The sequence below is a fragment of the Cebus imitator genome, unplaced genomic scaffold (assembly GCF_001604975.1).
Source record: "Cebus imitator isolate Cc_AM_T3 unplaced genomic scaffold, Cebus_imitator-1.0 Scaffold486, whole genome shotgun sequence".
Classification (NCBI taxonomy): Eukaryota; Metazoa; Chordata; class Mammalia; order Primates; family Cebidae; genus Cebus; species Cebus imitator.
In genome coordinates, this window is record NW_016107801.1 from 80,663 (window position 1) to 106,240 (window position 25,578).

At 55.0% G+C, this 25,578-nt stretch overlaps 3 protein-coding genes across 10 annotated transcripts in view; 2 read left to right on the forward strand and 1 right to left on the reverse strand.

Annotated features, from left to right (window-relative positions):
- CUNH9orf116 (chromosome unknown C9orf116 homolog) overlaps window positions 1–3,296 on the forward strand; it is a 7,200-nt gene extending 3,904 nt beyond the window's left edge. Inside the window, exon 3 of one of the 2 annotated variants that reach the window (XM_017513072.2) lies at window positions 2,914–3,296. In XM_017513072.2, the coding sequence (XP_017368561.1) occupies window positions 2,914–2,970 (57 nt within the window). In that variant the 3' untranslated portion in view covers window positions 2,971–3,296. Of the gene's footprint in view, window positions 1–2,867 lie in introns of both variants that reach the window. The other variant, XM_017513071.2, reaches the window with a different exon arrangement.
- Window positions 3,297–9,624: 6,328 nt separating this feature from the next.
- PPP1R26 (protein phosphatase 1 regulatory subunit 26) lies at window positions 9,625–19,299 on the reverse strand. Of its 5 annotated transcripts, none has more exons than XM_037732988.1 (3): window positions 19,275–19,299; window positions 14,417–14,549; window positions 9,625–14,051 (listed from the first exon to the last, which is right to left on the reverse strand). In XM_037732988.1, the coding sequence occupies exon 3, from the start codon at window positions 13,987–13,989 to the stop codon at window positions 10,363–10,365; it is 3,627 nt and encodes a 1,208-aa protein (XP_037588916.1). In that variant the 5' UTR covers window positions 13,990–14,051; window positions 14,417–14,549; window positions 19,275–19,299; the 3' UTR covers window positions 9,625–10,362. The 5 variants fall into 5 exon arrangements, with proteins under 5 accessions (XP_037588916.1, XP_017368558.1, XP_017368556.1 ...); XM_017513069.2 differs by lacking the exon at window positions 19,275–19,299 and adding an exon at window positions 18,731–18,833; XM_017513067.2 differs by lacking the exon at window positions 19,275–19,299 and adding an exon at window positions 18,411–18,486.
- LOC119468746 overlaps window positions 17,374–25,578 on the forward strand; it is a 62,965-nt gene continuing 54,760 nt past the window's right edge. For 2 of the 3 annotated variants that reach the window (XM_037732990.1, XM_037732989.1), the window contains exon 1: window positions 17,374–17,815. In XM_037732990.1, the coding sequence (XP_037588918.1) occupies window positions 17,531–17,815 (285 nt within the window). In that variant the 5' untranslated portion in view covers window positions 17,374–17,530. The remainder of the gene's footprint in view (window positions 17,816–25,578) is intronic. The other variant, XR_005197508.1, reaches the window with a different exon arrangement.

Genomic DNA, 25,578 nt, shown 5'->3' on the forward strand with positions numbered 1-25,578 from the left:
CAGCACACATACACGCAACCATCCCCTGCAGCTTACGGCAGTCAGTTCTGAGGCGAACCAATGCAGCGTTACTTTCTTTCTGGGATTTTACTTTATGAGATGTTAACTTGTGACGTTAAGAGGCAGTACAGGCTGATGGCATAGCCTGTGGGCAGGCAAGGTGCATTGGTGGGCACAGCAGCCTGTGGGCCTTTGGGGAAGCTGAACGCCTTTTGAGCTTGACCTCAGGCCCTCCTAGAACCTCCCCACAACAAGCCTCCCGCAGGTCCAGGTGAATGGACAGAGGGACCTGGGACACTGGGACAGCCATTTTGGGGTGAGAATGTTGTGGGGCGTTTTTTCTTTGTCAAAACATTCATCGCTGGAAGGTCTGGTGAATGCTTATTTAGTTGTGTTGCGTGAATGACTGAGCTCTTGTGAGAAGGAGATTACTTATCTAACACTGCTGGAGCATTTGAGAATCACTCTCCCAGAGTCAAATGACCCTGAGTTTTCCCTGGAGATCAGGTATTTCTATGAAAAAGACCAGACACAGCTGGGCAGGGTGCCTCACACCTGTAATCCCAGCACTTTGGGAGGCTGAGATGAGAGGATCACTTGAGGCTAGGAGTTCAAGACCAGCCTGGGCAACGTAGTGAGACCCCATCCCTACAAAAATAAAATAAAATAATCAGCTGGGTGTGGTGGCATGCGCCTGTAGTCCCAGCTATTCAGGAGGCTGAGGTGGGAGGATTGCTTGAGCCCAGGAGGTTGAGGCCGCAGTGAGCCGTGATTGTGCCGTTGCATTCCACTCTGGGAGACAGAGCCAGACCCTGTCACCAAAAACAAACAGGACCAGCACACTCACTCATATGGTTCCAAATGTTTTAGGTTTTATAAAAGGCCATTGAAAACATGTCCCTATTATAAACGGTAGGAGCCTTCATGTCACTGACATGGCCAGGCGATGGCATAGGAGGCATGAGGGACTCCTGACAGGTTTCAAGGGAGGTCTTCCTGCTTCTTATCCACCTGCTGCATCTGGAGTCTGTGTTCCAGTTTCGTGACCAAGGGTGGATGCTAGAGAAGCTGTTTACCTCCCATGTGGGAACAGAAAACAAATGCTTGCATTAAAAAGTGCACTGAGCCGGGCGCGGTGGCTCACGCCTGTAATCCCAGCACTTTGGGAGGCCGAGGCGGGTGGATCACAAGGTCAAGAGATCGAGACCATCCTGGTCAACACGGTGAAACCCCATCTCTACTAAAACTACAAAAAAAATTAGCTGGGCATGGTGGCACGTGCCTGTAATCCCAGGTACTCAGGAGGCTGAGGCAGGAGAATTGCCTGAACCCAGGAGGCGGAGGTTGCGGTGAGCCGAGATCGCGCCATTGCACTCCAGTCTGGGTAACAAGAGCGAAACTCCATCTCAAAAAAAAAAAAATAAAATAAATTAAAAATAAATAAATAAATAAATAAAAAGTGCACTGAAGGGCTGGGCACAGTGGCTTATGCCTGTGATCCCAGGATCACCTGAGGTCAGGAGTTCAAGACCAGCCTGGCCAACATGATGAAACCCCATCTCTACTAAAAATACAAAAATTAGCTGGGCATAGTGGTGGGCGCCTGTAATCCCAGCCACTCGGGAGGCTGAGGCAGGAGAATCGCTTGAACCCAGAGGCGGAGGTTACAGTGAGCCAAGGTAGCACTGTTGCATGCCAGCCTGGGTGACAAGAGCAAATTGGTACCACACCCCTTGGTACTACACCCCTGCAGTACCAAGGAAAGGAATTCCCTTCAGTGCACCTTTTTTTTTTTAATGGAATTCCATTTTTTTCTTTTTTTTAAAAAAAAAAAAAGTGCACTGAAGGGAATTCCTCTCCTTGGTACTGCAGGGGTGGATTCAGGTCGTGATACGTTTGTCCCCGGCAGAATGTGGACTTAGTTACTAGGAAAGTGTCAACACCGGCTCCACTGTAGCAAGCGTGTGGCGAGGGCAACATTGTAATCACCAGGGGCTGCCCGTGCCAAGGGAGGTCGGTTGGGAACTCTCTGTACTTTCTGCTCAATTTTTCTGTAGATCTAAAACTTCTCAAAAACAAAAGGTTTTCTCTTTTCGCCGGCTTCATGCTGAGGAGGTGAGACATCAGGTGATGTGTGACAGGATCACCCAGGTCACCCGTAAAGGGTAAAATTTTGGCAGAGGTCCAGGCCACTGGCATCACGAATGCCAAGGTCACCTAATGATGCTGTCTTGGTAGAATAACTCCTACCAGGGGCGCCCGCCCATGTGGGTGGCCTCACCATACCCCTTCTCAACCTCGATAGGGCAGCCCTCCCCAGATCACTGCGCTGGCGGGGTATGGGCGGTGGTGTCTTCTTTAAAGCTTTACAGATGGTTCTGATTCACAGTTAAGGTTGAAACCCTCTGACGTGGATATCATTTCTATTCCATAGAAGAGAAAACTGAAGTTCAGAGAGGGCTGGCAGCTTTCCCAGAGTAGCGCAGTGAGGAAAAGCAGACCTGGGGCGACTCCAGGCCTGACCCCACGGCGATGCTCACAGCACATCTGGAGGTAGAGGTGCCACACAGGTGGCCCCAAAGCTCATCCTTCTATCCCTAGAATAGTGTAAGGGACAGTGTTAACAGCAAGTGCCAGACATCGGGCATGGATTAGGATGGTCTGGATTAGGATGCCCGTAAATGAGAAGCAAGACTGGGTGTGTGTGGAGCGGGCACGGGGCGGGCAGCCTCAAAGAAGAGGCTAAAAACTGTCCCCTCTGGCTTCTCTGCATTTTCTTATGAATTCTTATTTTTCTTCCAAAAATATCCAACGGATTGCTCAAGAGTATTATGCATCGTTAATTCGTGTTCCTTTATCTCTTCTAGAAAGGGTTTTATCCAAATTCAAATAAATTTTCCCAACAACTTGCAGCGGGTGGAATGTTCCGGAACAACACTTTCAATGTTTACATGGAGAAGAGCATCGTGACTGGCCCCGATAACTACATCACTCCCTGTGACCGGCTCAACTTCCACCCCAGTTACAACAGCAGCAGGCCATCCATCTGCGATTGAGGGGCTGGAAACCCCCTTTAGGGTCCTCTGACCCCAGGGGCCTCCAGAAAATCATTGTCCCCCATGCACCCAATTGTGACGGCACAGACTGCACTGTCTTCCCTGAAAATATCATTCGTTTGTCCGCAGAGTAGAAAAATATGCAAACGGGGCTGTGAAGTCCTGCTGTTTCACGTCTCGTAAGTACACGGGAAAGATGCTCACAGCTGACTTTGCATTAAAAACGTTGTCACATCCTGATCTCCCGTCTCGTCTGACATTTGTCACGGTGGAGTGGGGCTGTGGGCATCCCGGGGTGGAATCCTGGCCTGAGCACCAGGAGTGCTGATGGCTAACTCCGCCTGGGTCTTTATTTGGGAGCCATTGTTACGCACAAGACCAGTTATGGAGCGCACCTCCTGTCCTGAGGCACCCAGCACCCTGGCTGAGATCCGCACCAGCACCTCAGGGTTCCCACGAGGACACGCAATGCCCCACTGAAGTGTGGGCAAGGACGCTGGGCAGGACGAGGAGCAGATGCCTCGGCAGCGAAGTCGAGGCTGAACAGGCAGGAGGGGTTACCGTCTGAGATGACTCGGGAAACACGGGGTTGCAGGTGAAACTCCTCCAGCCACAAGCAAGGGGCAGGGCAGGGCAGAGGATGAGACAAGGTTGGGGAACGCCCTTCATTGTTGAAGGGGCTGATGCAGACATGGGTGTTCTCTATGTTTAAATTTCAATAAAAAGTAAAAGAAGCAGGCAGGGAATTACTTGTATTTTGCTAAGGTGGGGTGATAGCTATGCTAGGTGGATTTTTATCTTTGTGTTGTCATAAATCCACATTTACTATGAGTTACGAGGTCTCCAATAAAAACATTACGTCTATGACATGCATAAAAACATTTTGTCTATGACATGGATTTTTTTTTCCTCTGTGAGAGCAAGATTTGTTCTTACAGGAAAGTTAGAAAGTACTGAAACTAGAAAGAAGAAACCCCTCTTACATGGCATCAATGATATCTTGTTTATGGAGATTCCTATCTGCGGGGATTCTACTCACAAGTTAGGGAAGAAGTGAAATATCATGAATGCTTATTTCTTCATATAAATGATGTGTTAATACACATAAGTAAACATTTTGGCAGCAGTGTTAAGGTCCAATTTGGGATGAAAATGCTTTCCAGAAAAAATCAATATATTTGATTAAAAAATATACAGAATTGGCCCTGAAGCCAGGATCTATACAATATCTTTCTTCTGAGCTAGAAAACCAGCAGAGACTCCAGGCATCAAACAGAAAATGTTTTTGCAGTCACCGGTTAAAAAAACCAGAATACCAGTAACCTATCTGTGTTTAGCTTCTATTGAAATAAAAAAAGTATGCCTTATCAATCAGGTTTCTCAACACGCTGAAAAGAATGCATTCCTGGCCACGCACGGTGGCTCACACCTGTAATCCCAGCACTTTGGAGGCTGAGGCGGGCAGATCACTTGAGGTCAGGAGCCTGGTCAACATGGTGAAAAACTGTCTCTACTAAAAATATAAAAATTAGCCAAGCGTGGTGGTGCCTGCCTGTAGTTCCAGCTACTTGGGAGGCTGAGGCAGGAGAATTGCTTGAACTTGGGAGGCAGAGGTTGCAGTGAGCCGAGATCATGCCATTGCACTCCAGCTTGGGTGACAGAGCAAGATTCTGTCTCAGAAAAATAATAAAATACGAATGCATTCCTTCCACCACAGATGATTTTGAAAAGCAGGTTAGCAACCCCAGGGTAAGATAAAGCCATCAAATGATTGGGTTTCTTTCCCCGCCAGCCCAGAACTGCTGAACACTTGCACTGCTGTAGCCAGACCGCTTCATCCAGGCAAAGTCACACCTGATGAAACCACTGAACTCGGTAACACCCCCAATTCTAGGTGGAGGCGCCACCGGGGCCCAGACAGGGAGTATCAGCCAGCAGCAACAGGTGCCTCCCTCCCGTGTGCTTCACGGGTGCCATTCTGGCACCTAAGGTGGGCGCTGAGTGCTTTAATTGGTCATGTCTAATAAAATGTTGTTTCTGTACAGCTGCTAATGAGCTGATGCAAAGTTAGACTCCATTCGTTTATTCCAAATAGAGTAAGCGCCTGGAAAGCTGGAAAACCCCAATACCTCCGAATTGTGAACGTGCCTGTTTCCCATGCCCAGGTCTGGGCGTGTGCCTGCCGCTTTGTTTCTTGGCATCTCAACGGGTTCTAAGGGTTTTGGCACCGTCACCCTGCCCAGTCCTCACCCCTGGGGCAGGTCTCACCACTGTGCCTCCCTCTCAGATGGGAAACAGAACCTCAAGGTCGTGCTGTGAGCAGGCCTCACTCAAGCCTACCTTGGGGACATCCTGGAGGCATGAGGCCATCGGCACCAGAGCCGCAGATTCAGTCCTAACCTACTACGTGTTTGCGAGTCATACAGGAACTCCCGGAATCACAGATCTGGAGACCATCATCTTTGGAACAGATTCCCAAACTGAAATCTTGCTGAGAAACACAAGTCCACTGATCCAACTAAATGCTAAACGGGTGTGTTTTCTGTTTGGGATTCAAGCGTCCAGAACGGGGGGTTGCAAAATGAAAAGGACACCCACCCTTCTCCTGACCTTCATAGGGTGTTCTTTCAAAATCTCAGAATTACAGGAAACACGGGCTAACACATCAGTTTGCAGAGATATTTGAATAAAAAAGGACACGGCCATTTCTGAAACCCTCTCTCTTCACTCCATGGAGCGGTCTTCGCTTCGTTTAGCCTTTTTATTCCACTCAGAAATTAAAAGGGGAGGTGGGCACGGTGGCTCACACCTGTAATCCCAGTACTTTTGGGGGCTGAGGCAGGCGGATCACCTGAGGCCACACGTTTAAGACCATCCCGGCCAACGTGGCAAAACCCATGTCTGCTAAAAATACAAACATTAGCCGGGAACGGTGGTGTGCACCAGCAATCCCAGCTACTTGGGAGGCTGAGGCAGGAGAATTGCTTGAACTCGGGAAGTGGAGGCTGCAGTGAGCCAAGACTGCTCTAGTGCACTCCAGCCTGGGCGGCAGAGTGAGACCCTGTCTCCAAAAAAAGAAAAGAAAAGAAAAGAAACAAAAGAAAACTAAGTTTCACGTCACTGGACTCATCGCTGAATGTTGCTGCTCGGTTGGTCTGAAAGCAGCCACTTCTCGAATGGACATTTTCAATTATGTTTCTGTATTTTTCATCAGTAACCTTTTATCTTTCAATGACAGTCAATATTAGAGTGGTTTCTACTACAGAGTAAAATATCTTGACAATGAAAAAAAATCTCCTACATTTAGTACATAAAATACCAGAAGGCTCAAAGATTTTGCAAATAAAGTGATGTGTCCCCCACGCTCCCCAGCAGCTATGCCTTGGAATAAACCTGGTTGTGACTTGTGGATATGGACTGTGGGTTCCGTGCTGTTCACCACCCTGCTTTAAACAGATCTTTTCATTAATTTTGAGGGAGGGGGGATCCAGGGGGCAATGCCTTTTCCATGTTACATGAGCAGACAAGGTGCTAAAAATTAAATGTACCGCCTGATTTTCCTAAGCAAATATATCTCCAGCTGGGAAAACCTGCTGTCTGAACCTTCAGATTCTGAGTGACAGATAAAACAAGGGGGACTCTTCCCTGAAGAAAGTGTCTCCCCTCATATGGGGACGTGGGTGAAGAATATCAGACACTAACCACCAGAGCCTTTCCCATCCCCACTTCTGTTCCGGTAGGACTGCAGACACACTGACGGATGTCAGGTGACACACCCCGGAGGACAAGGAGCCTTAAAACCTGGCCTCTCCCAATCCTTTGCATTAGATGAAATGGACCCTGGCCCTGCCCTGGGAAGAGAGAGGGGCTGTTGCATGTGACTCACCTCTAGGTCTTAATAATCACAGACTTGCAAAGAGCTTGATTTCGCTTGATTTAGTCCACCTGAGACTCCTTCTGCAGGGAGGGCACACATCTACTTACTGCCACAGTGGCTCCAGGCCTGTATCCATGGGATGCAGTCATGTCATCAGACCCAAATCCGCGGAGGTGCTGGGAGACAGACCACAAACACAGGGGCGGGTATCCCTCCTGGGCAGCTCCTCTCTGCCCCCGACTGCGGCCCCGCCCACACAGGAAAAGCCGTTGGCAGGTGCAGACGAACTTTGGATCTTGGCCTCTTCTCTCAAACAGGGCAGTGTAGGGGTGAAGCCGCAAACCTTTCAGGCCACGTGGCCCATGGGTAATTCCGGTTTGTGAAAAGAAGGAAGGCGCAAACGGATGCATCTTTAGCTGAGTCTGAAGGTCCCAGTGACTCCTGAAAGCAGGACAAGAGGAGCTTCGAGGGCAGCTGCCATCAGCAGAACACAGGTTGGAGGGAGCCCCCAATGCTCCAGGGAGGCCTCTTGTGGGTCATCTGTTTGAACTCCATCAGGAGGGCCGTGTGGTCAGGGTTTAAGCCACTGCTTGTCAGAGCGGAGCCTGACCCCAGGGGCATCAGTAACAAGTTCTGAACTGGGACATCCTAAGTAGTCCACCCCACCGGGGTGACCCCCGCGACGACACGGCGCCTCCTTACAAAAACTGAAAATGGACCAGAATGTTCCGTAGAGAAATGCAGGTTCCCGGGAGGCTCTTAGTGATTAACACACCGTGACCGTAGGCCAGTTGCCAACTGCTCTGCACATGGATAGGGGATGCTCCACACACACGTGCAGGCGGAACACGTGAACTAGACGGTGACTGCGTGTTATGGATGCCGTGTCCCTGAAGCTCGGGAGGTCCTTCTGGGGCAGCAGCAGCTGTGACCTGCCCTGCTATGTGGAGCATTGGCAGAGGACATGGCAACATGAGGGAAGGTGTAAAGGGTCCCGGGCTTGGGCAAGAGCTAAGGGATGGGCATGGGGGCAAGGGTGGGACAGGCTCAGAGCTCCATGCCCTGCAGCTGCGGCTCCTCCCTGGGCAGGCCCAGGACAATGGGGCTTCCAGCCGACACCCCCCACAGGCAGACTCCGCTTTCCATCTCTGCAGAAGACACACTGCATAAGCTGATTTCACGGGTAGTGCCTGATTTATGAAAAACAGTTCTCATGAACACAACAAGCTGATTTTTTGAGGGTTAAGTGCACTGTTTAGAAATCTACATAAGGCTGGGTGTGGTGGCTCACACCTGTAATCCCAGTGCTTTGGGAGGCAGAGGCGAGCGGATCACTTGAGGTTAGGAGTTCAAGATGAGCCTGGCTAACATGAGAAAACCCCGTCTCTACTAAAAATACAAAAATTAGCTGGGTGTGGTGACGCATGCCTGTAATCTCAGCTATTTGGGAGGCTGAGGCAGGAGGATTGCTTGAACCTGGGAATCAGAGGTTGCAGTGAGCCAAGACTGTGCCACTGCACTCCAGCCTGGGTGACAGAGCGAGACTGTGCCTCAAAAAAAAAAAAAAAAAAAAAGAAAGAAATATAAATAAAAGTTAGAGCATGGATAACGTGGAGCTGTTCCTCCTGGAAGCACTTAAGTGAAGCAATATGGCACAACAAAGACCAAACACACAGGACCGGGCTGGATGGGAACAGGGACCACAGGGCCCCTCATCACAGCTTCTGACCCAGCAGATGTTGACCGTGGACAGAAGGCGGCACATGCCTGCCTTTGGACGCAGAAGTGAGTTCTTGCTAGAACCCCGGGATGCACAGTGCGTAGACAAGTCGCTCGCATGTTAGAATTCAGCAAGACTCAGCTACAAAGTAAACCCTGCACGGCAGCTAAGCTGCGAGGCTGACCTGGGACCCTCCAGTGGCTGACCAAAGTTTGCTGGACAATTACAGCGTAAACATCATGGCCCATCAGTGCCCAGCACTGCTTCCGTCTCTGCAGTAGCCAGAGGCACTTTGGTGGCGTCAGAGCAGAAGGCACAGGACACCAGGGCAACGTCGCAGGGCGCCAACACTGAGGCCGAGGCCACCGCCTTTAACCATGGCACGGTGCAGGAGAGGGCCCTGCGCATTCTGCTCTGGGAGGCGGCTCACAGAAAGCCATCCCAAGGGCTGGCCTTGGCATCTGGGCAGATCTCTGACTGGGCTCCTGTTTCTGGGGGGGGTGTGTGGAAAACGCTTATCCCCAGGATTGGGCTTTGCACGTCATCTCCGTCCTAGGTTTCTGCGGACCAAAGTTCTAGGCAGCGCTTACTGACAAATGTAAGAAAAGGAAATTTATTTTTTTTTTTGAGTTTCACTCTTGTCACCCAGGCTGGAGTGCAGTGGCAAGATCTCAGCTCACTGCAACCTTTGTCTTCTGGGTTCAAGTGATTCTCCTGCGTCAGCCTCCCGAGTAGCTGGAATTATAGGCACCCGCCACCATGCCTGGCTAATTTTTGTATTTTTAGTAGAGACAAGGTTTTGTCACGTTGGCCAGGCTGGTCTCAAACTCCTGACCTCAGGTGGTCCACCCGCATCAGCCTCCCAAAGTGCTGGGATTACAGGCGTGAGCCACCGCACCCAGCCAGAGAAAAGGAAATTTTAAATGCACATGTTATCTTTTAGAACCATGATTAAGAAAGAACAGAAACTCCATACAAAACGAGGTTTATTTAGATGTTAGAATCATCTAGTGATTGAACAAGATTGGACACGAACCCACCCAGGCCCAGGGCTGGGCTGCAGAGTCCCTGCCACTGACATCCTCGTGGATTTCACATGCAACGGGGGCGGTCACGGGCTCGATGGCCATTGTGCTTCAAAACTTTTTTCCAACCGACGGCTATGACTACAGTTTTCAGATGTGTTCTGGCCTCCAAGGACCGGGGGCCCGGTGAGGGTTGGTGTCCTCTGTATAAAAAGTGCCGTCCTGGGAGCTTCCCAACGGACACCTTGGGGCATCTGAGCGACTCCCGGGAGGGCAGCTCGGCCTCCCTCGGGCTACCACGGCAGCCACCGCCGGACATTCTCACCAGCCACCGACAAAAAGCATCAGAGTCTCTGTGAACCTGGCTGTGACGGTAAGAACCCAGTGTTTTCTAATCTAAGACTTGTATGCGAACACAGAAAACTGCAGTTAGGAACACCCTACAAAATTGAACGACAGGATTTTCCAAAAATATTTTTTACATCACTTTAAATAATTTACAAAAAGCTACAAAACTCATATTTACCAGGACACGTCTGTTAAATAAAAGCATCGTTTCGCGTTGGCGTACGTATATACGGGGGTATGCATAACAGCCTCCTGCTCCCCTCCCGGCAACCACAGACCATCACACACACGCACGACACGCGCACGGACCCCAGGATGGAACCACAGCTGGAGGGCTTACACCTTCACCACTGAGCTGCCGCCACTGTCCTCCCCAGAGGTGTCGCTGAAGTCACTGGCATCACTGCCCAAGGCGTCCTGGTCCTGGTCGTCCCTATCCATGACCCTCCGTCTATACCTCAGGTCCAAAACACTTTCCTCCGAGCCCGAGCTCCTCCTGTCATGCAAACTCAGCCCCGGCTGCGCCTTCCTGCTAGGCCAGGACCCGCCGTCCTTCTTCGCCAGCAGGTGTGGGCTTCCAAAGACAGGGCTGGGCCCGGCCTGGGCCTCCCTGAAGGCCGAGAAGGACGGGCCCTGCAGAGGCAGCCCCAAGTGGGGGCTAAAGAGGCCAGCCTGCCTGCCCCCCCAGGAGACGCCCTTTCCAAAGTGGAAGAGCTGGGTGGACAGCAGCGGGGAAAAGCCGGCAAGGGGCAGGCTGGGCAGGCCCCGGGCGGGGCCCTCGGACCCCTTCTCTCTCTCGATCCCAACACCCACACTCCATGCCGTATCTCTACCATCGGATCGCAGCGCCCAAGGGCTGGGCAGCCGACTCTGGTGGGCAAAGTCGCTCCAGGGCAGGGTGCGGTCAGCCTGGGCTCGAGCGTCCCTCTCAGCTCCCGGGCTGGGGGTCAGGAAGCCCCGGCCCCCGTAGCCCATGTGAAAGGTCCCCCGGGCACCTGCTGCCTCGGTGCCCGCTGTGGCACAGCTGGGCAGCTGACCAAAAGCACTTTTGGCAGCAGGCTCCGTCCCTTGTGGGCTCTGGTCTCTGTGAATGTAAACATTTTTCCTGCTCAGTGACAGCCCCTTGGCAGAGATGCTGGTGCTCCTGGGCAGTGCCGGATCCCCTCGGCCGGGAGCAGCAGGGAGCCCCTTCCCGCCCTGGCTGAACAGACCAGCCGCACCCTGCGCTCCTAAGCTCTCTGTGCCTCGAGACCCTTCTGCCGGCTGTGGGGTCCCCCTGGCCCTCTGGCTCCGGGTACACATGCCAGGCGGCAGGGCGGGCTCCTTCCTGCCCAGCACCTCTGGCCTGGCTGGGCCCCCTGTCCCGAGGGCAGCTGGGCCCTCTGCCTGAACTTCTGAACTGCTCACCGACTCCTTGGCCTTTTCCGCCAAGAACTTCCGAATCTCCAGTTCAATGCTATCGTCGCTGTCCACTGAACTGCTGTCGTCAGACAGGGAGCCTGGGCTGGGAGCTGAGCCCTGGGACTCCCTGGGGAATGGGTTCCCTTCGGAGGCAGAGGCGCAGGTGGAGGCAGACGCCGGTCTCCGCACCCGGAAGGCAGGGACCGTGTCCTGGTTCCCGGCACACTCCTGCTTCATCCTCTCTGCCGAGCCGCCGAAGACGCTGGGGGATTTCTTCCCAGAGCCCTCGCCGCCGTCTCTCTTGGACTTGGAGAGGCAGCTCTTGAGCACCGGCGGCCTCCTGTCCTCCCGGTCTCGCCGGAGCCCGCCCAGCTGCTCCAAGAAGTGCGTCTGCGAGGTGCTGAACCTGACCTTCTTCCTGCAGGCTGCCCTGGGCTCCCTGCACCGCTTCTTCAGCTTCCGCTTGGACCTTAACAAGTCCTTGATGGCCGTGTCCAGGTCCTCGTCACTGTCCAGGGAGCTGCTTTTGTCGTCGGAGCTCTCCTTCTCGTCCAGGCGCCTGGCCTCGTCTGTCTTCCCCTGGCCCTGTGACAGGCGAGCGGCGCCCTCCTCTCCAGGGGCCTCGCTGGCTTTGCCCTGGACGGGCAGGTCCCGCCCCTCATGGCCGGGCTCGGCTCTCCCCTGGCTGTGGTCGGCATCCCGGCCCCCGTCTTTCACCACCTCCCGTGTTTTCTTGGGCACGGATGGCCTCACGTGGCCGCCGCCTCTACGCTTCCTTTTGCAGCCCAGCAGTGAGTCCGGTGTTTTAGAGAGAGGGACCTTGGGGCCGCTGGTCTGGCTGTTGGGGCCAGGCGGCGAAAGTGGGCCCTGGGCAGCCTGTGGGCAGCTCTCACCTCTGGCCAGCAAACTCCCTGACTGTGCCTTGAGGGCCAAAAACGTCCGGATTTCCTGCTCGATGCTGTCGTCGCTGTCCACGGAGCTACTGTCACCGTCGGAGCGGGAAGGCACGTTGGCGGAGTGGAAGAGTGGGCTCGCGGACAGGGACCCGTCGCTGCCCTTCGCGGGGGCCGGCAAAATCGTCTTGGAAATGTCCAGGATCGCTTCCGCGCACATCAGCTCAGCGGACGTGTCTGCCCGGCACAAGGACCGTTCCACAAACTCGCTCCTGGAAGCCGGGCTCACAGGAGGCGGAGCTTTGGTTTCCTTCGGGAGCCTGGGGAAGCGGTCAGTGTCCAGGCCCCCGGGGCCAGGGTCTGTGGCCTTGGCGGCCACTGGCTTCTTCTTGCCGGGTGTTTTCCTGTGGCTCTCGGGCAAGGCACTTTTCGTGGCACTGCTTGTGCTGTGTGCCGGAGGGTCAGGCTGCCTCTCCTCGCGGGGCTGGGCCCTCTGGGACGGGTCCCCGTCCGCCTCCTTGCGTGTTTTCTGCAGCTGGTACAGCTGGATGGCCTCCTCGATGCCGTCGTCGCTGCTGGAGTCGGACGCCTCGGGCGCCTGTGCCGCGCTCGGGACTCGCCCTCCCCTCCTTGCGGTGCTGGTGCTCCTCTTGGTCCCGATTTGATTCTGTGCTGCTTCTGAAGGGCGGCCGGGGGCTGCTGGCTTTGCGCTGCCCTCGTTCTCCTGCGTGGTTGTGACCGTGGACCTGAGGTTTCTGGGCTGCATGTTCATCTTTGCTAACCGCGGAGGTCTGCGGAAGGTGAACTCCTTCTGGGTGCCCATCAGACCCTGCCGATGCAACCCTCTCGCGGCCGGCTCTTGGTGGGATTTCAAGAGTGACTTGGCCGCCGAATTTTCGTTGGGGTCAGGTTTCTTGTCCACTGACCCGTCACATTTTTGGGTCTCATGCTGTCTCTTCTCGTTTAGAAACTGTTCTATTTCTGCCCTGATGCTCTGCTCAAAGGAGTCATCACTGCTCACGCTGACCGGGGAGGCGGAGCCCTGGTCCTGGCTGGATGCCCCCTGGATGCCAGGGCCACCGCCTGAGCCAGGCGCAAGTTTTGGGGGACCCAGGGCAGTTGGGGCACTGCTGTGAGCCGGTTCTGGCTTACATCTACTGCTTCCACCTGAGGCCCTGGAAGGCTGCTGGGCTGCGCCTGGCTGCACCCCCCCGGCCCCGGGCTGTGGGGCACCACTCTTTGCCTTCAGGTACTCCTGGATGGCCTCCTCAATGTCCCGGTCCACGGAATCATCGCTGTCTGAATCTAGCACCAATGGGCCAAAGTCTGCAGCTGCCTCCTCCCCCATGGGGTCAATGCCAGCCACAAGGCCACAGGCAGCCAAGGCAGGCGGCTCCTTGTGCACGGGGGGCTTGGCCGCCGGCCTGGCGTCGTGGCATCCCTCCGCCCTGTGGCCCCTCTGCACGGCACGTTCATCGCTGGTGCCCCGAGCAGCCCCGTCACGCTGCAGCGTGGTGATGAGCATCTGCACCCGGGCGCTCACCGCCGCGCTCTCCACGCCCTCGTCAGCCTCCGAGAAGCACCTGGGGAACCTAAAGCTCCCTGGCGGGCCAAAGCCCTCCCATTTGGACTGGAGAGCAACCACTGGAGGAGCGTTCATGAGAAACATTCTAGCAGGCGGGGAGGGACGCGCAGAGGGGCAACGCTTTATTTCTCTGCCGGCTTCACATCCTGGGAGGAAAGAAAGCACATGGGCGTGATGCAGCAAAGAACAGCTGGCTACCCCAGCCAACAGTAGGAGAGGCCCCAGAGGAGCAGCGCATCGGGCCCACAGAGTTGAGAGTGGGCCAGCGCCCGACGTCCAGCTAGCTGGGTGTCCTTGTGTGAGTGACTCATGCTCCCGGGGCCTCGGGTTCCTCAGCTGGAAAGGATCAATCTACTCGCTCCAGCCCAGGGCTGCTGGGAAGATTCAGTAAGAAAATGTTTCCAACCACCCGCCACGGTGCCGCCCGGGGCACACACGCAGCACCTCCCCACTCTTCCCTTCTCACTCCGCGCGTCCAGCTTCTCTGTAAGACGGGAGAGGCTTTATTTACCTCCAAAGGTTGGCAAGCGCTACCCATGAGAGAACGTCTGCAAATGCTTCTTTGCAGGTTAAAAAGATGGCTATAAATCCGGGATCAGCAGGGTGGCGTGTGCAGATTCACTCTTGACCCAACCAGCAAGCTCCTGGAACAAAAAGTTATGATGTGAGCCACTCAGAAATTACTTCCCCAAACATCTTGAATCGTTGCTTTGACTAAACCCTCTTTGTGTTAAACATCAGATGTACATTTGCCAGACGGTCTCATGGGACCGTTCTTCCCAGCTAACCAGCACAGAGGTCACCCTGAGCGCCATGGCATGCCCCTTCTCATCCTGCGCTTCCAGATTTCAGACCAAAGGTGGCTGCCTCAGCAGAACTGCTGGGCTGGGCTTGGGACACTCTGAAGACCTGCTCACGAAAGGCCTGGGGATTGCCACTGCAGGGAGGAACTCCAGGTGGACGGCGGTCACTTAGGGACATCACACAGCTATTCATTCTTAACACGTTGCTCTGACCCCCACCTGCCTACCCCAAAATTGGAGTGCAAAGCAGTTCCCATGCAAGTGAGCCCCCAAGGCTGATGGACCAGAACTCCCCTTGGCTCAGAGGCCGTGGCCGCCCTCAGGACCTTGGTGGTGGGACAAAACCAGCCCGTGTGTTTTGCATCTGTTGTGGATTCTTCTCTACCAGGAGCTTTCTCTGATTAACCAGGCACTTCCTTCCCGACAAGCACGTAATCATCTGTTTACCTGCCATCTTTTCTCAAAGAGGTGAGGCTGCGGCTGGGTGCAGGGGCTCACGCTTATAATCTGGGGAGATTCCCACTTTGGGAGGCTGAAGCAGGTAGATCACCTGAGGTCAGGAGTTTGAGACCAGTCTGACCAATAAGATAAAACCCCAACTCTACTAAAAATACAAAAATTAGTCAGGTGTGGTGGCAGGTCCCTGTAATCCCAGCTAATCAGGGGGCTGAGGCAGGAAGGAGAATTGCGTGAACCTGGGAGGTGGAGGTTGCAGTGAGCCGAGATTGTGCCATTGTACTCCAGCCTGGGCAAGGGAGTGAGAATCCATCACAAAAAAAAAAAAAAAAAAGGTGAGGCTGGCCACCTAGACACAGGTGAGACCGAGAAGGGTAACCGGCGATTAAGCAGGGGGCGAGGCAGATTCAGAAGCCAGTCATTTGCTAGTGCCAATTTGTGCTCTAAAAGGGAAACTAAAATACAATTATTACTTGAAATTCTCTGAGTCCAGATTGACGGGGATGAAGTGGCGGCCAGTGTCCCCACACGCCCAGGGTCGGGTCTTCATCTCTTCACGTACACGCCGAGGCACCCTCTCTCTGCTTTTTAAACAGACTTTTGACTACGAGAATCAAAGAGAAGGCATCTAATCAGAGGCTGAAGCTACAGTTCATACATAATTTTTTTGGAAAGAAGTATCATTAACTTAAGGGCTCAAAATTAACTTTTGAAAGAACTTACCCTAAGACATTTAAAACCACAATGCAAATACATTTAATTTAATGCATTAAGACAAACGCATTCAAGCACAAGGAATGTATAACTATCCTGGAAAAAAGTCTGATGCTGGCTGAGGTGATGGTGATGGGGCAGGGATGGGAAGTGTCTACCAGTTCTCAGATTCTGGCCACCCACTGCTGCCCATGACATCCGGCACAAAGTCACCTTCTGGAGAGATTCCCAATGACACAGAGCACTGGGGACCAACCATGGGGCGGGGCCCTTTCACTGGCTAGCAGACCCATGCCTGCCGTACTGCAGGCTGTTATTCAAATTGCCTCTGCAAAATGACGTAAATTACAAAACATGTGCATTCTCTTTGGGCTGATAAGAGTCTCAATCATGACTATTAACTCCTTTTTTTTTTTTAAGATGGAGTTTTGCTCTTATTGCCCAGGCTGGAGTGTAATGGCACGATCTTGGCTCACTGCACCCTCTGCCTCTGCTGGGATTACAGGCCTAAGCCTCTGCACTGGGCCCTATTAACTCCTTAAACAGCAATACGACTTTAAGAAAACTGGCCCGGGCAGTGTCTTTGCACTGGATGGCAAGGTGAGGAGGGGAGTTTTCTGGGGAAATACTCTGTTCTCCACTAGCCTCCTTTACAGCTTCTGCCTGATTGCAAAGAGGGCCCGGACTCCTAGGGAACAGTTTTCTAAATTGTCAAATCACCTAGTCCAAGAGAAAAAAAAAAATCTGGCCAGGCATAGTGGCTGACGCCTGTAATCCCAGCACTTTGTGAGGCTGAGGCAGGTAGATCACCTGAGGTCAGGAGTTTGAGACCAGTCTGACCAACATAGAGAAACCCCTTTTCTACTAAAAATACAAAAATTAGCCGGGTGTGCTGGTGCGCGCCTGTAGTCCCAACTACTTGGGAGGCTGAGCCAGGAGAATTGCTTGAACCCAGGAAGTGGAGGTTGCAGTGAGTTGAGATTGAGCCACTGCACTCCAGCATGGTAGACAGAATGAGACTCCATCTTAAAAAAATAAATAAAATTGAGAGGGGATCGCCCTAGGACGGCCTGTGGCTTTAAAACATTATGCGATATGAATCATTCTCGAAAAGCCCCCTAGGGCCAGGGACAGTGGTTCATGCCTGTAATCCTCGCACTTTGGGAGGCCAAGGCAGATGGATCACTCGAGGCCAGGAGTTCAAGACCAGCCTGGCCAACATGGTGAAATCCCATCTCTACTAAAAATACATAAATTAGGTAGGTGTGGTAGCCCACACCTGTAATCCCAGCTACTGGGGGGCTGAGGCATGAGAATTGGCTGAACCGAGAGGCAGAGATCCCACCACTGCACTCCAGCGAGGGCGACGGAGCATGACTGTCTAAGTCACCTAAACTGTACTTAGAGATACGTCTGGGCCCAGCCAGAGGTGCAGGCTTCGTCAAGCTGCTGCCCCAGAATAAAGTCTTGAGGGTGGCCGTGGGGACACCCAGCACCTGCCCCCCAAAGCCACACGGTGTCAGATTTTAGGAAGCAGCGGAAAACATTCCGGCATCTTCTCGGTCTGGACCCCAACCTGCCAGAGAGAATCAAAGCATCCACACTGGGGCCCTCATCCTAACAGTCTGACACCTGTGAGAAACGCCCCCAAAATGCTCTACGTTTCTCGGTTGGTCGAAAGGCAGCTCAGCTCGCCTTCTGGCCTCCCAGGTGGGGTTTTACCCCAGGGTAGGGGGGCCAGGGTCGGCAGGCCGGGAGGGGAGCCCCGGTACAGGAGCAGGCGGGGCGGCAGGAGGGCCCGCGCCAGCCACCCTGAAGTGGGCGTGGGCTGGAACTCAGCTCCCAGCCTTGCAGAAGCTGCAATTTTACAACCTCACAACCGGCGTCCCCCAGCAAAGCTGCACCGCCATTTCCCAAGCTTGGGAACTGCAGGCAAGGTGAGCCCCTCCCGGCTGCCCCCGCCGGACCTCCCCCGACTCCCGGGCTCGGGCGGCTCACGGCCTGCCGGCTGGGCAGGGTCCCCCACCGCCGCTCCCCTCCCCGGGGGCGCGCGTATCACCCCCGCCGCTACGCTCGGCGACCCGGACCTCGCCCCGCGGGAGCGGACGCCTCCCAGGGAACAGGCCGGGCATCCAGGCAGGTCTGTGCCTCGGAGTTACGGCTCTGGGATCCGAGGACTCTGGAGCTCGGGGCCCGGGAGAGCGGCCACCCTCCCGGAAGCTCCGCCTGGCGCAGGGCGTGAACCGCAGTCCCCGGGCCGGCCGGGCCGCGGCCATTCTCGGAGGGCAGCGGCCGCCCCGGGCCGGGCCCAGGCTCCCCTGCCACGGGCCTCACCTGCGCCTCACCTGGGGCTCCAGGGGCGCGGGGCGCGCGGACGGAGAGGCGCTCGGAGGCCGGAGCCAGGACCTCCGCCCGGGAACGGAGCAGCCCCGGCGCCGATCCCTGCCCGCCCGCCGCGGCCTGCACCGCTCTCCTGTCCCCGGCCTCCCGGCCGCCCAGACCTCCCAAACCCTCGGCCCCGCGCCCGCTCACCTCCGCCCGGCCCCCGCCGCCCGCCGCGCGACCCCGCCTGCGCCCGCGTCCCGCGTCCCGCGTCCCGGGGGAGGCGGCGGGCGGGGGGCGGGTCGGAGGCTGCGGGGCCGGCGCGCTCCGCCCTCGGCCGGGACGCGGGGAGGGGGCGCAGGGGCGTCCGGCCGGGCCCCCAGGCTCCCCGCCTCCCCGCGCGCCGTCGCCGCCCCCGCCCCCGCCCCCGCCCCGCGCCAGGCCGCACTGTGGGAAGCGCGGGAGGGCAGGGGAGGGGCGGGGCGTGGGGCGGGGCGACCCCCCCAGGCCGCCCCCTCCCCGCGACCTACCGGGCGGCGGCGGCGGCGGCGGCCGCGCTCCGGAAGCCGTGCCCGTGGCTGGGCATCATGGGAATGGCACGGCCGAGTTCCGGGGGAGGCGCGCGGCCCGGCCGGACCCCCGCCCGCGAGAGCGCGCCCACCTGCCGCCGCGCCCGCGCCCCGGGGACGCCCCCACCCGCCCGCTTGGTTCGGACGCGGCCCCCTCCGCGGGGGCGCGGGGCGAAGGCGCTGGGGCCGGGCCGGGCTCGGAGCTGCCCGCCTCCCAAGTCTCGGCCGCCTCCGGGGCTGGCGCCGAGGGGGCGCGCGGGGGGCGCGGGGTCGCCGGGAAGTTCTGGGCGCGAGGGGCGTGGCCGTGGGAAAGCGCTCGGGGCCGCGGCAGCGGGTCGAGTTTCTCCCTGAAGTTCTCGCGGGGCAGCGGGCTGAGCACAGCTTTGGGCTGGGGTCGGGGGCAGACTCCGCGTGTCCCCGCCGCTGCCCCACTCGAGCTTGCGGCGGGGAGTGGGCGCTCGGCCTGCCCGGGGAGGCCCGGAGCGGCGGCTCCTCGAACACACACCTGCCACCAGGTTCGGAGGAGGGAACGGTTTTCTAGGAACTGCCCTGGACCTGGAGGCCCCCGCTGCTTCTGCTTCTGCTGTGCACTGGCCATGTGACCTTGAAAGTCTTTCCACTTTTGTTTTTTGAAAGGTCTGGGGTATGTGCCCGAGGTCGGCGGTGGCCCGGGTGCGCTCAGCATCCTCGAGCGGCGGGGGACGGGCAGACCGCACTGGATCCTCCCACGGCGCCCACTCGTGGAAGGGGCAGATGGCATGCTGGACACCGCACTGCTCCTGTGAGCCCCCTAGGCCCTGATCCACACGGATCTGGACGATGAATCTGTGAGTTCTGCTCTCGCCTAGAAAGTGTCGGAGATTTGATAGGACCGAAGTCAGAGATTTGCCTTAGAGGGGTGGTGCTGGTCATACCAGCCTGGGAAGCTGGAGGGCCAATTTTGGGGTCAGGAAACCCTTGAAAGCATTGTTTTAATGCCTTCGTGAATTTTTTCAATAAACAATTTTTTCTCATAAAGAAATACTCGTGCCTTACCAAACTTTGCGGGAGATGATCTAATTAGTAAGGTAACTTCCCAGAGACATGGGCTATTAACGTTTTGGCACGCTGCGTCAAAGTTTTTAAAACAGTGCTGTGATGAACAGCTTTCCTGAGGCATCCTTGGAACGGCTCTGAGCGTTTCCTGGGGGCCAGTCCCTAGCAGAGGCCAGTGGGCCAGACTATGCTGCATTTTGCCAAATGCCCTTCAGAAACGCGGGACCAGCCTGCCGTCCACCCACTGGTGAGCGGGCTGCAGGCTTGCCTGCCCTCTTGCCAGCCCTGAGGCATGCCATTGCTTTATGTCTCTGGCAATCTGAGGCGAAACAGCCCTTTTCATCACGTTAATCCTAATTTCTTTGACTGCTGGTGATGAACATCTTTTCATTTTATTATTGGCCATTTGGAATGTCGCCTGTCTGTGTTCTTTGCCCATTTTTAATTTTTCTGTTGGGCTGTGTGTCTTTTTCTTAGGGATTCCAGGAGCTTGTTACGGTAAAGAATTTAGCTCTCCTCTGTGCCATTTGCGACTCTGTACGAGAGTGTAAATGCAATGTATGGCCGGGCGCAGGGGCTCACACCTGTAATCCCAGCACTTTGGGAGGCTGAGATGGGTGGATCACCTGCGGTCAAGAGTTCCAGACCAGCCTGGCCACCATGGTGAAACCCCTTCTCTGCTAAAAAATACAAAAATGAGCCGGGTGTGATGGCACACAAATAGTAATCCCAGCTACTCTGGAGGCTTGCTTGAACCCGGGGGGTGAAGGGGCAGTGAGCAGAGATTGTGCCCTGGGCGTGCCCTGCACTCCCCTGGGCGACAGAACATGACTTTGTCTCAAAAAGTGTTTTGTGCCACAGCAGTGCAGTAGCACAGAGCATTATTCAGTAGTACAGTATACTCTTGTACATTGCATTTATTTTTCTGTCATTTTTCTTTTGGCTTTGGACTTTGTTTTTTTGTTTGTTCAGCCTTTTTTTGTTGTTTGTTTTTGCTTTGTTTTAAGAGAGAGTCTTACTCTGGGTACACCTAGGCTGGAGTGTCGTGATGTGATCACAGCTCACTGCAGCCTCGACCTCCCCAGGCTCATGAGATCCTTCCACCTCAGCCTCCGCGGTAGCTGGGACTACAGGTGCATGCCACCATGCCTGGCTAATTTTTGTTTTTTTGGGGGGCTTTGCCATGTTGCCCACGCTGGTGTTGAACTCCTGGACTTGAGGGATCCATCCTCCTTGGCTTCCCAAAGTGTTGGGATTACAGGTGTGAGCTACTACTGCGTCCGGCCTTTTTTTTTTATACTATGCACAGGGTTTAAAGTTCTTCTGTAGCTAAATGTATCAAGTTCTCTTTTGCGGTTTCTGGCTTTGGGGTGAGGCCTGGAATAGCTTTTGCCACTCTAAGATTTCATAATCATTCACTGATTCAATGCCTGCATTCCATAGTAAGAGAATGGAGGTATGGAGGGGTGGCCTAGGGCTTTCGGGGCTTCCTGGGCCAGAGTGTGTGGCATGTCATAAACAGTTTCTCAAAATGGGGAGTGCTGTTACTCTTTTTTTGAAGCTACTGACCTTCAGAGATGGTTGTTTGGTGCTTTTTATTAAACTTCTAGGAGGCCTCAACAGTGCCTTGTGACCTTCATCAGGGGAACAAGGAGATGCCCCCGTCATTGTCAGACTCTCCTGTTGTGAGCGGCGCTGGCCTTGGCCTTGGGACCACCCCGCCCCCCAAGTCAGGCTCCTCACTGTGCAGTCTGTGCCTCCTGGGGTCAGCACACGAGGTCACCTTTAGTATCCGCCATGGAGGAAGCGAGGACTCCTGGTGTCTGTCCACCCAGCGCAGGTCTCCATGGGCGTGTGGGCTGTGGCTGCAGGGACAGGCTCGGTGGGCTCTGGGGTCCCCGCCTGGCTGTTGCTCCCCTCCGGGCCTCTGCTTGTCCTTCTGTGAAGGGTACAAAGAGTCCAGGGGGGACCGTCTCAGGGTCACTCTCCATGTGGAGTAGGGAGACCACCAGGGAGGAATGGCCGAGTGCCCACTGGGGGCCAAAGTCCGCTCTCATGAGAAAAGCCAGCAGTCCCTCTGCTGCTCTCTTCCTTTACAGAATCACTGACGTTGTCATAATTAAAGAAAACTCAGAGGCCTGGTTCGGTGGCTCACGACTGTAATCCCAGCACTTTGGGAGGCCGAGGCGGGTGGATGGCCTAAGATCAGGAGTTCGAGACCAGCTCAGCCAGCATGGCAAAACCCTGTCTGTACTTAAAATACAAAAATTAGCTGGGTGTGGGGTGCTGCATGCCTGTAATCCCAGCTCTCAGGAGGCTGAGGCAGGAGAATCGCTTGAACCTGGGATGGAAGACTGTCTCAAAACAAAAACAAAGAAACTCACCTGAAAGAAGGCAGCGTTTCCCCCACAGATGAGGAAGCTCCATGGTTCCCTGGGAGGACTCAAGGATGCAGGAGCCCCAGACCCTGCTGGCGTGAGGGCACCGTGTCTGTGCCCTGATGGGTCTGTTAACTACAAAATGCAGGTCACATTTGCATGGTGACCACATGCTTAGCCCTTGGTCCTGAAGTTACCGGCACACAGCTCATCCAGGTGCGCACCCACAAAGATTGCTCCTCCCCTGTCAAAGCAGAACCCGCTAAGTGACCCGATGGGGCGGGGGGAGAGGGAAGTGAACCGTGGTGCCTCCGGCATTGCTTGCCCTCTGCGGAAGGGAGGTGGGTCCATGTGCCCCAGTGTGGAAGGAGTCCAGGGAGCATAAGAAAGTGGAAAAAGCTTGCAGCAGAATGATGTAAAGTGTCACCGGGTGCACCTTCAGAAGCAGGGTGGGGGTGGCAGAACTGCACGCCGCCTGGCAGAAAATGCCTGCAGATGCCAGGACCCGTGTGAGTGGCCTGAGGGAGGGCCAGCAAGTCGGGGAGGGAATGTTTGGGAGTTGTCTTCTTTTTTTTTTTTTGAGACGGAGTTTCGCTCTTGTTGCTCAGGCTGAAGCGCAATGATGTGATCTCAGCTTACCACAACCTCTACCTCCAGGGTTCAGACGATTCTCCTGCCTCAGCCTCCTGAGTAGCTGGGATTACAGGCGTGCACCACGACAGCCAGCTAATTTTGTATTTTTAGTAGAGATGGGGTTTCTCCATGTTGGTCAGGCTGGTCTCAAACTCCTGACCTCAGGTGATCACACACAAAATTAGCCAGGCATGGTGGTGCGTGCCTATAATCCCAGCTACTCAGGAGGCTGAGGCAGAAGATTCACTTGAACCTGGGAGGCAGAGGTTGCGGTGAGCCAAGATTGTGCCATTGCACTCCAGCCTGGGCAACAAGAGCAAAACTCAGTCTCAAAAACAAAAAATTAAAAATAAAATGGTGAGCACTGCTCTCCTATGTACATAAACCAACTGGTATAGGATATTTAACAGAAGGACATGAATATTCATTACTGTGAGCTCAGCTCTCTGCACACTCACCTGTCCGTGGAGACCTGCCACCGGGTGGAGTAGCTGGCACTCTCCATCCAAACCCGGACCCGGAAGAAAGGGGGCCAGTCCCTTCCCCCTGGGGCCAAGGAGCTCACTTGATTCAATCTTTAGAAATTCTGTTTCTGCAAAAGATTTTTCAAAACCTTTTACCCCAGAAGTGACTCTGAATCGCCTTATTCCGGCTCATTTCTTGAGTGTGAAGTTCTTAGAATTTTCCTGGCATGAATTTTACCCAATTTATTGCTTATAATGTCAGGGGACAGCCTGACTTGATGCTGATCTGTTTATGAGGGAGCATTTTAAGCTGGAAATAAGGCCCCTGAGACAGAATGATGCAGGAGGCCCTGCGCGCATCGTCAGTGGAAAACCAGGACACATCACCTTGGATTTATTCAAGAGCAGGATGCCTTCTAATAGCATTTGGGAGGAAAATGACTTTCTTGCTCAGATTCTTTGCAAAAAATAAATTGGGCGAGGGCCCTTATTCTTACCAGACAGTGTCTCCACCTTGGCTCCTCTCTCTGAACAGGAGGGCCTGGGGGCGCCAGCAGGGGTGTGACGGGATGGGTGGCCCCCTCCCCAAAGGCAGGGAAACCTTGCAGAGAAAAGGCAAAGTCCAGAGGACATGGGCATCTCTGACCCAGACGGGAGGCTGCCCGGGGACAGGGAGGGGCATTGCATGGACTTGAGAAGGCCATGTTTGGCCAGGGGCACCCCCAGGACAGGATGGGGCAGGGGGCAGCTGAGCAGATGGAGGCTTCAGCTGATCCTCAGGGGGCCCTGGAGCACGGTAGCCCCTCAGATGGCATCGTTGAGGAAACTGGCCGGGCCTTTACACCCCTAAACCCGCTCTACGGCCAGTGGATGTGGGCTGCCCTGGAGGGAGGCACCCTCAGCCGGGGACTGTCATTTGGGCCGGGCAGCAGGGACCATGGAGTGCTCCCCAGCTGAAGGGGGCCCGGGCAGCTGCCCTGTGTCACCCCAAGCCCCCCACAGCCCTCCTTCCTTGGGAAGCAGCAGCTGGAATCTTTGACTTCAGAAACTCTGCCAGGTGCGCGCTTACTCCATCCCTTAGGCGGAGCCAGTTCACTTGTTAAGTCTCAGAAATTTTATCCCAACTGTGTTCAGCGGAAGAGGCTGCTGAAGCCGCATCAGAAATGATAAGGGGATGGGACTTGGATATGGAAATCTGAAAGAGAATGAGCCGTCAAGGTTAAAGTGATGGCAGATGTGCTGAGGGGAACCGATTCTGGCGAAAGCCCTCGCACGCTCGGTCAACACAGGTGCTGCAGAGTCAAAGTGAGAACGGTCACACTTTGCTTCAGTCTCGAGAATTTCCCCTAGATCCATGGAAATGATTCTATTTCAGTTTTCCTTTGGCAGAAAGAGGAGGGACTCCACCGCACGCTCTCTGAGTTTTGGAAAGGCAATACAGAATGTTTTATATTTTTGTATAAAAACCTACTCATGATGCCCTGAATCACTTACTTCTGAGCTGGGGAGGGTAAGGAGCCTCCGCAAGTCTTCATACAGATTTGTAGTTTCTGGCCAGGTGAAGTGGCTCACGCTTGTCATCTCAGCACTTTGAAAGGCTGAGGCAGGCAGATTGCTTGAGCCCAGGAGGTGAGACCAGCCTGGGCAACATAGCGAGACCCTGTCTCTAAAAATAAAAAAAAATGTGTGTGTGTGTGTGTGTGTGTGTGTGTGTGTCTACACCTATAGACCACGCTACTCGGGAGGCTGAGGTGCGAGCATCGCTTGAGCCCAGGAAACTGAGGCTGCAGTGAGCTGTGATTGTACCACTGCACCGCAGCCTGGGCAACGGAGCAAGACTGTGTCTCAAATATCTGTCTGTAGTTTTTGTGTAGCAGTGGTTTGGTGCTGTAAGGAAAAGCAGGGCTGCAGGGAAGGCTGAACCTTTCACCAGCCCAGCACCGTCCAGGCCAGAAGGCATTGAGGGCTGGGCATTAGGAAGAGGTGAATGTCCCAAGCTCCTCTGTGTCCCAGAAGACATGCCCAGCTTCAACCTAAGGCACCTTCAAAAACACTCCCGCCGCAACGCAGCAGTATTTCCCTTGGCACGTGGCTGGGAGAAGCACCTGCCCACCTTTCTCTCAGCCTGGTGGTCGTGAAGGGAGGTGGTGAGGTCTGCTTTGATGGGTCATGACACCTGAGCTCACGTTACAAAGGGAGGGGAGATGGCGTGTGGCCACACACCAAGCCGGACCTTAGGGTGGGCTCCCTTTGCCACCTACGGCCCTCAGAAGGTCCCACCCACGATTGGGGGCCCAGT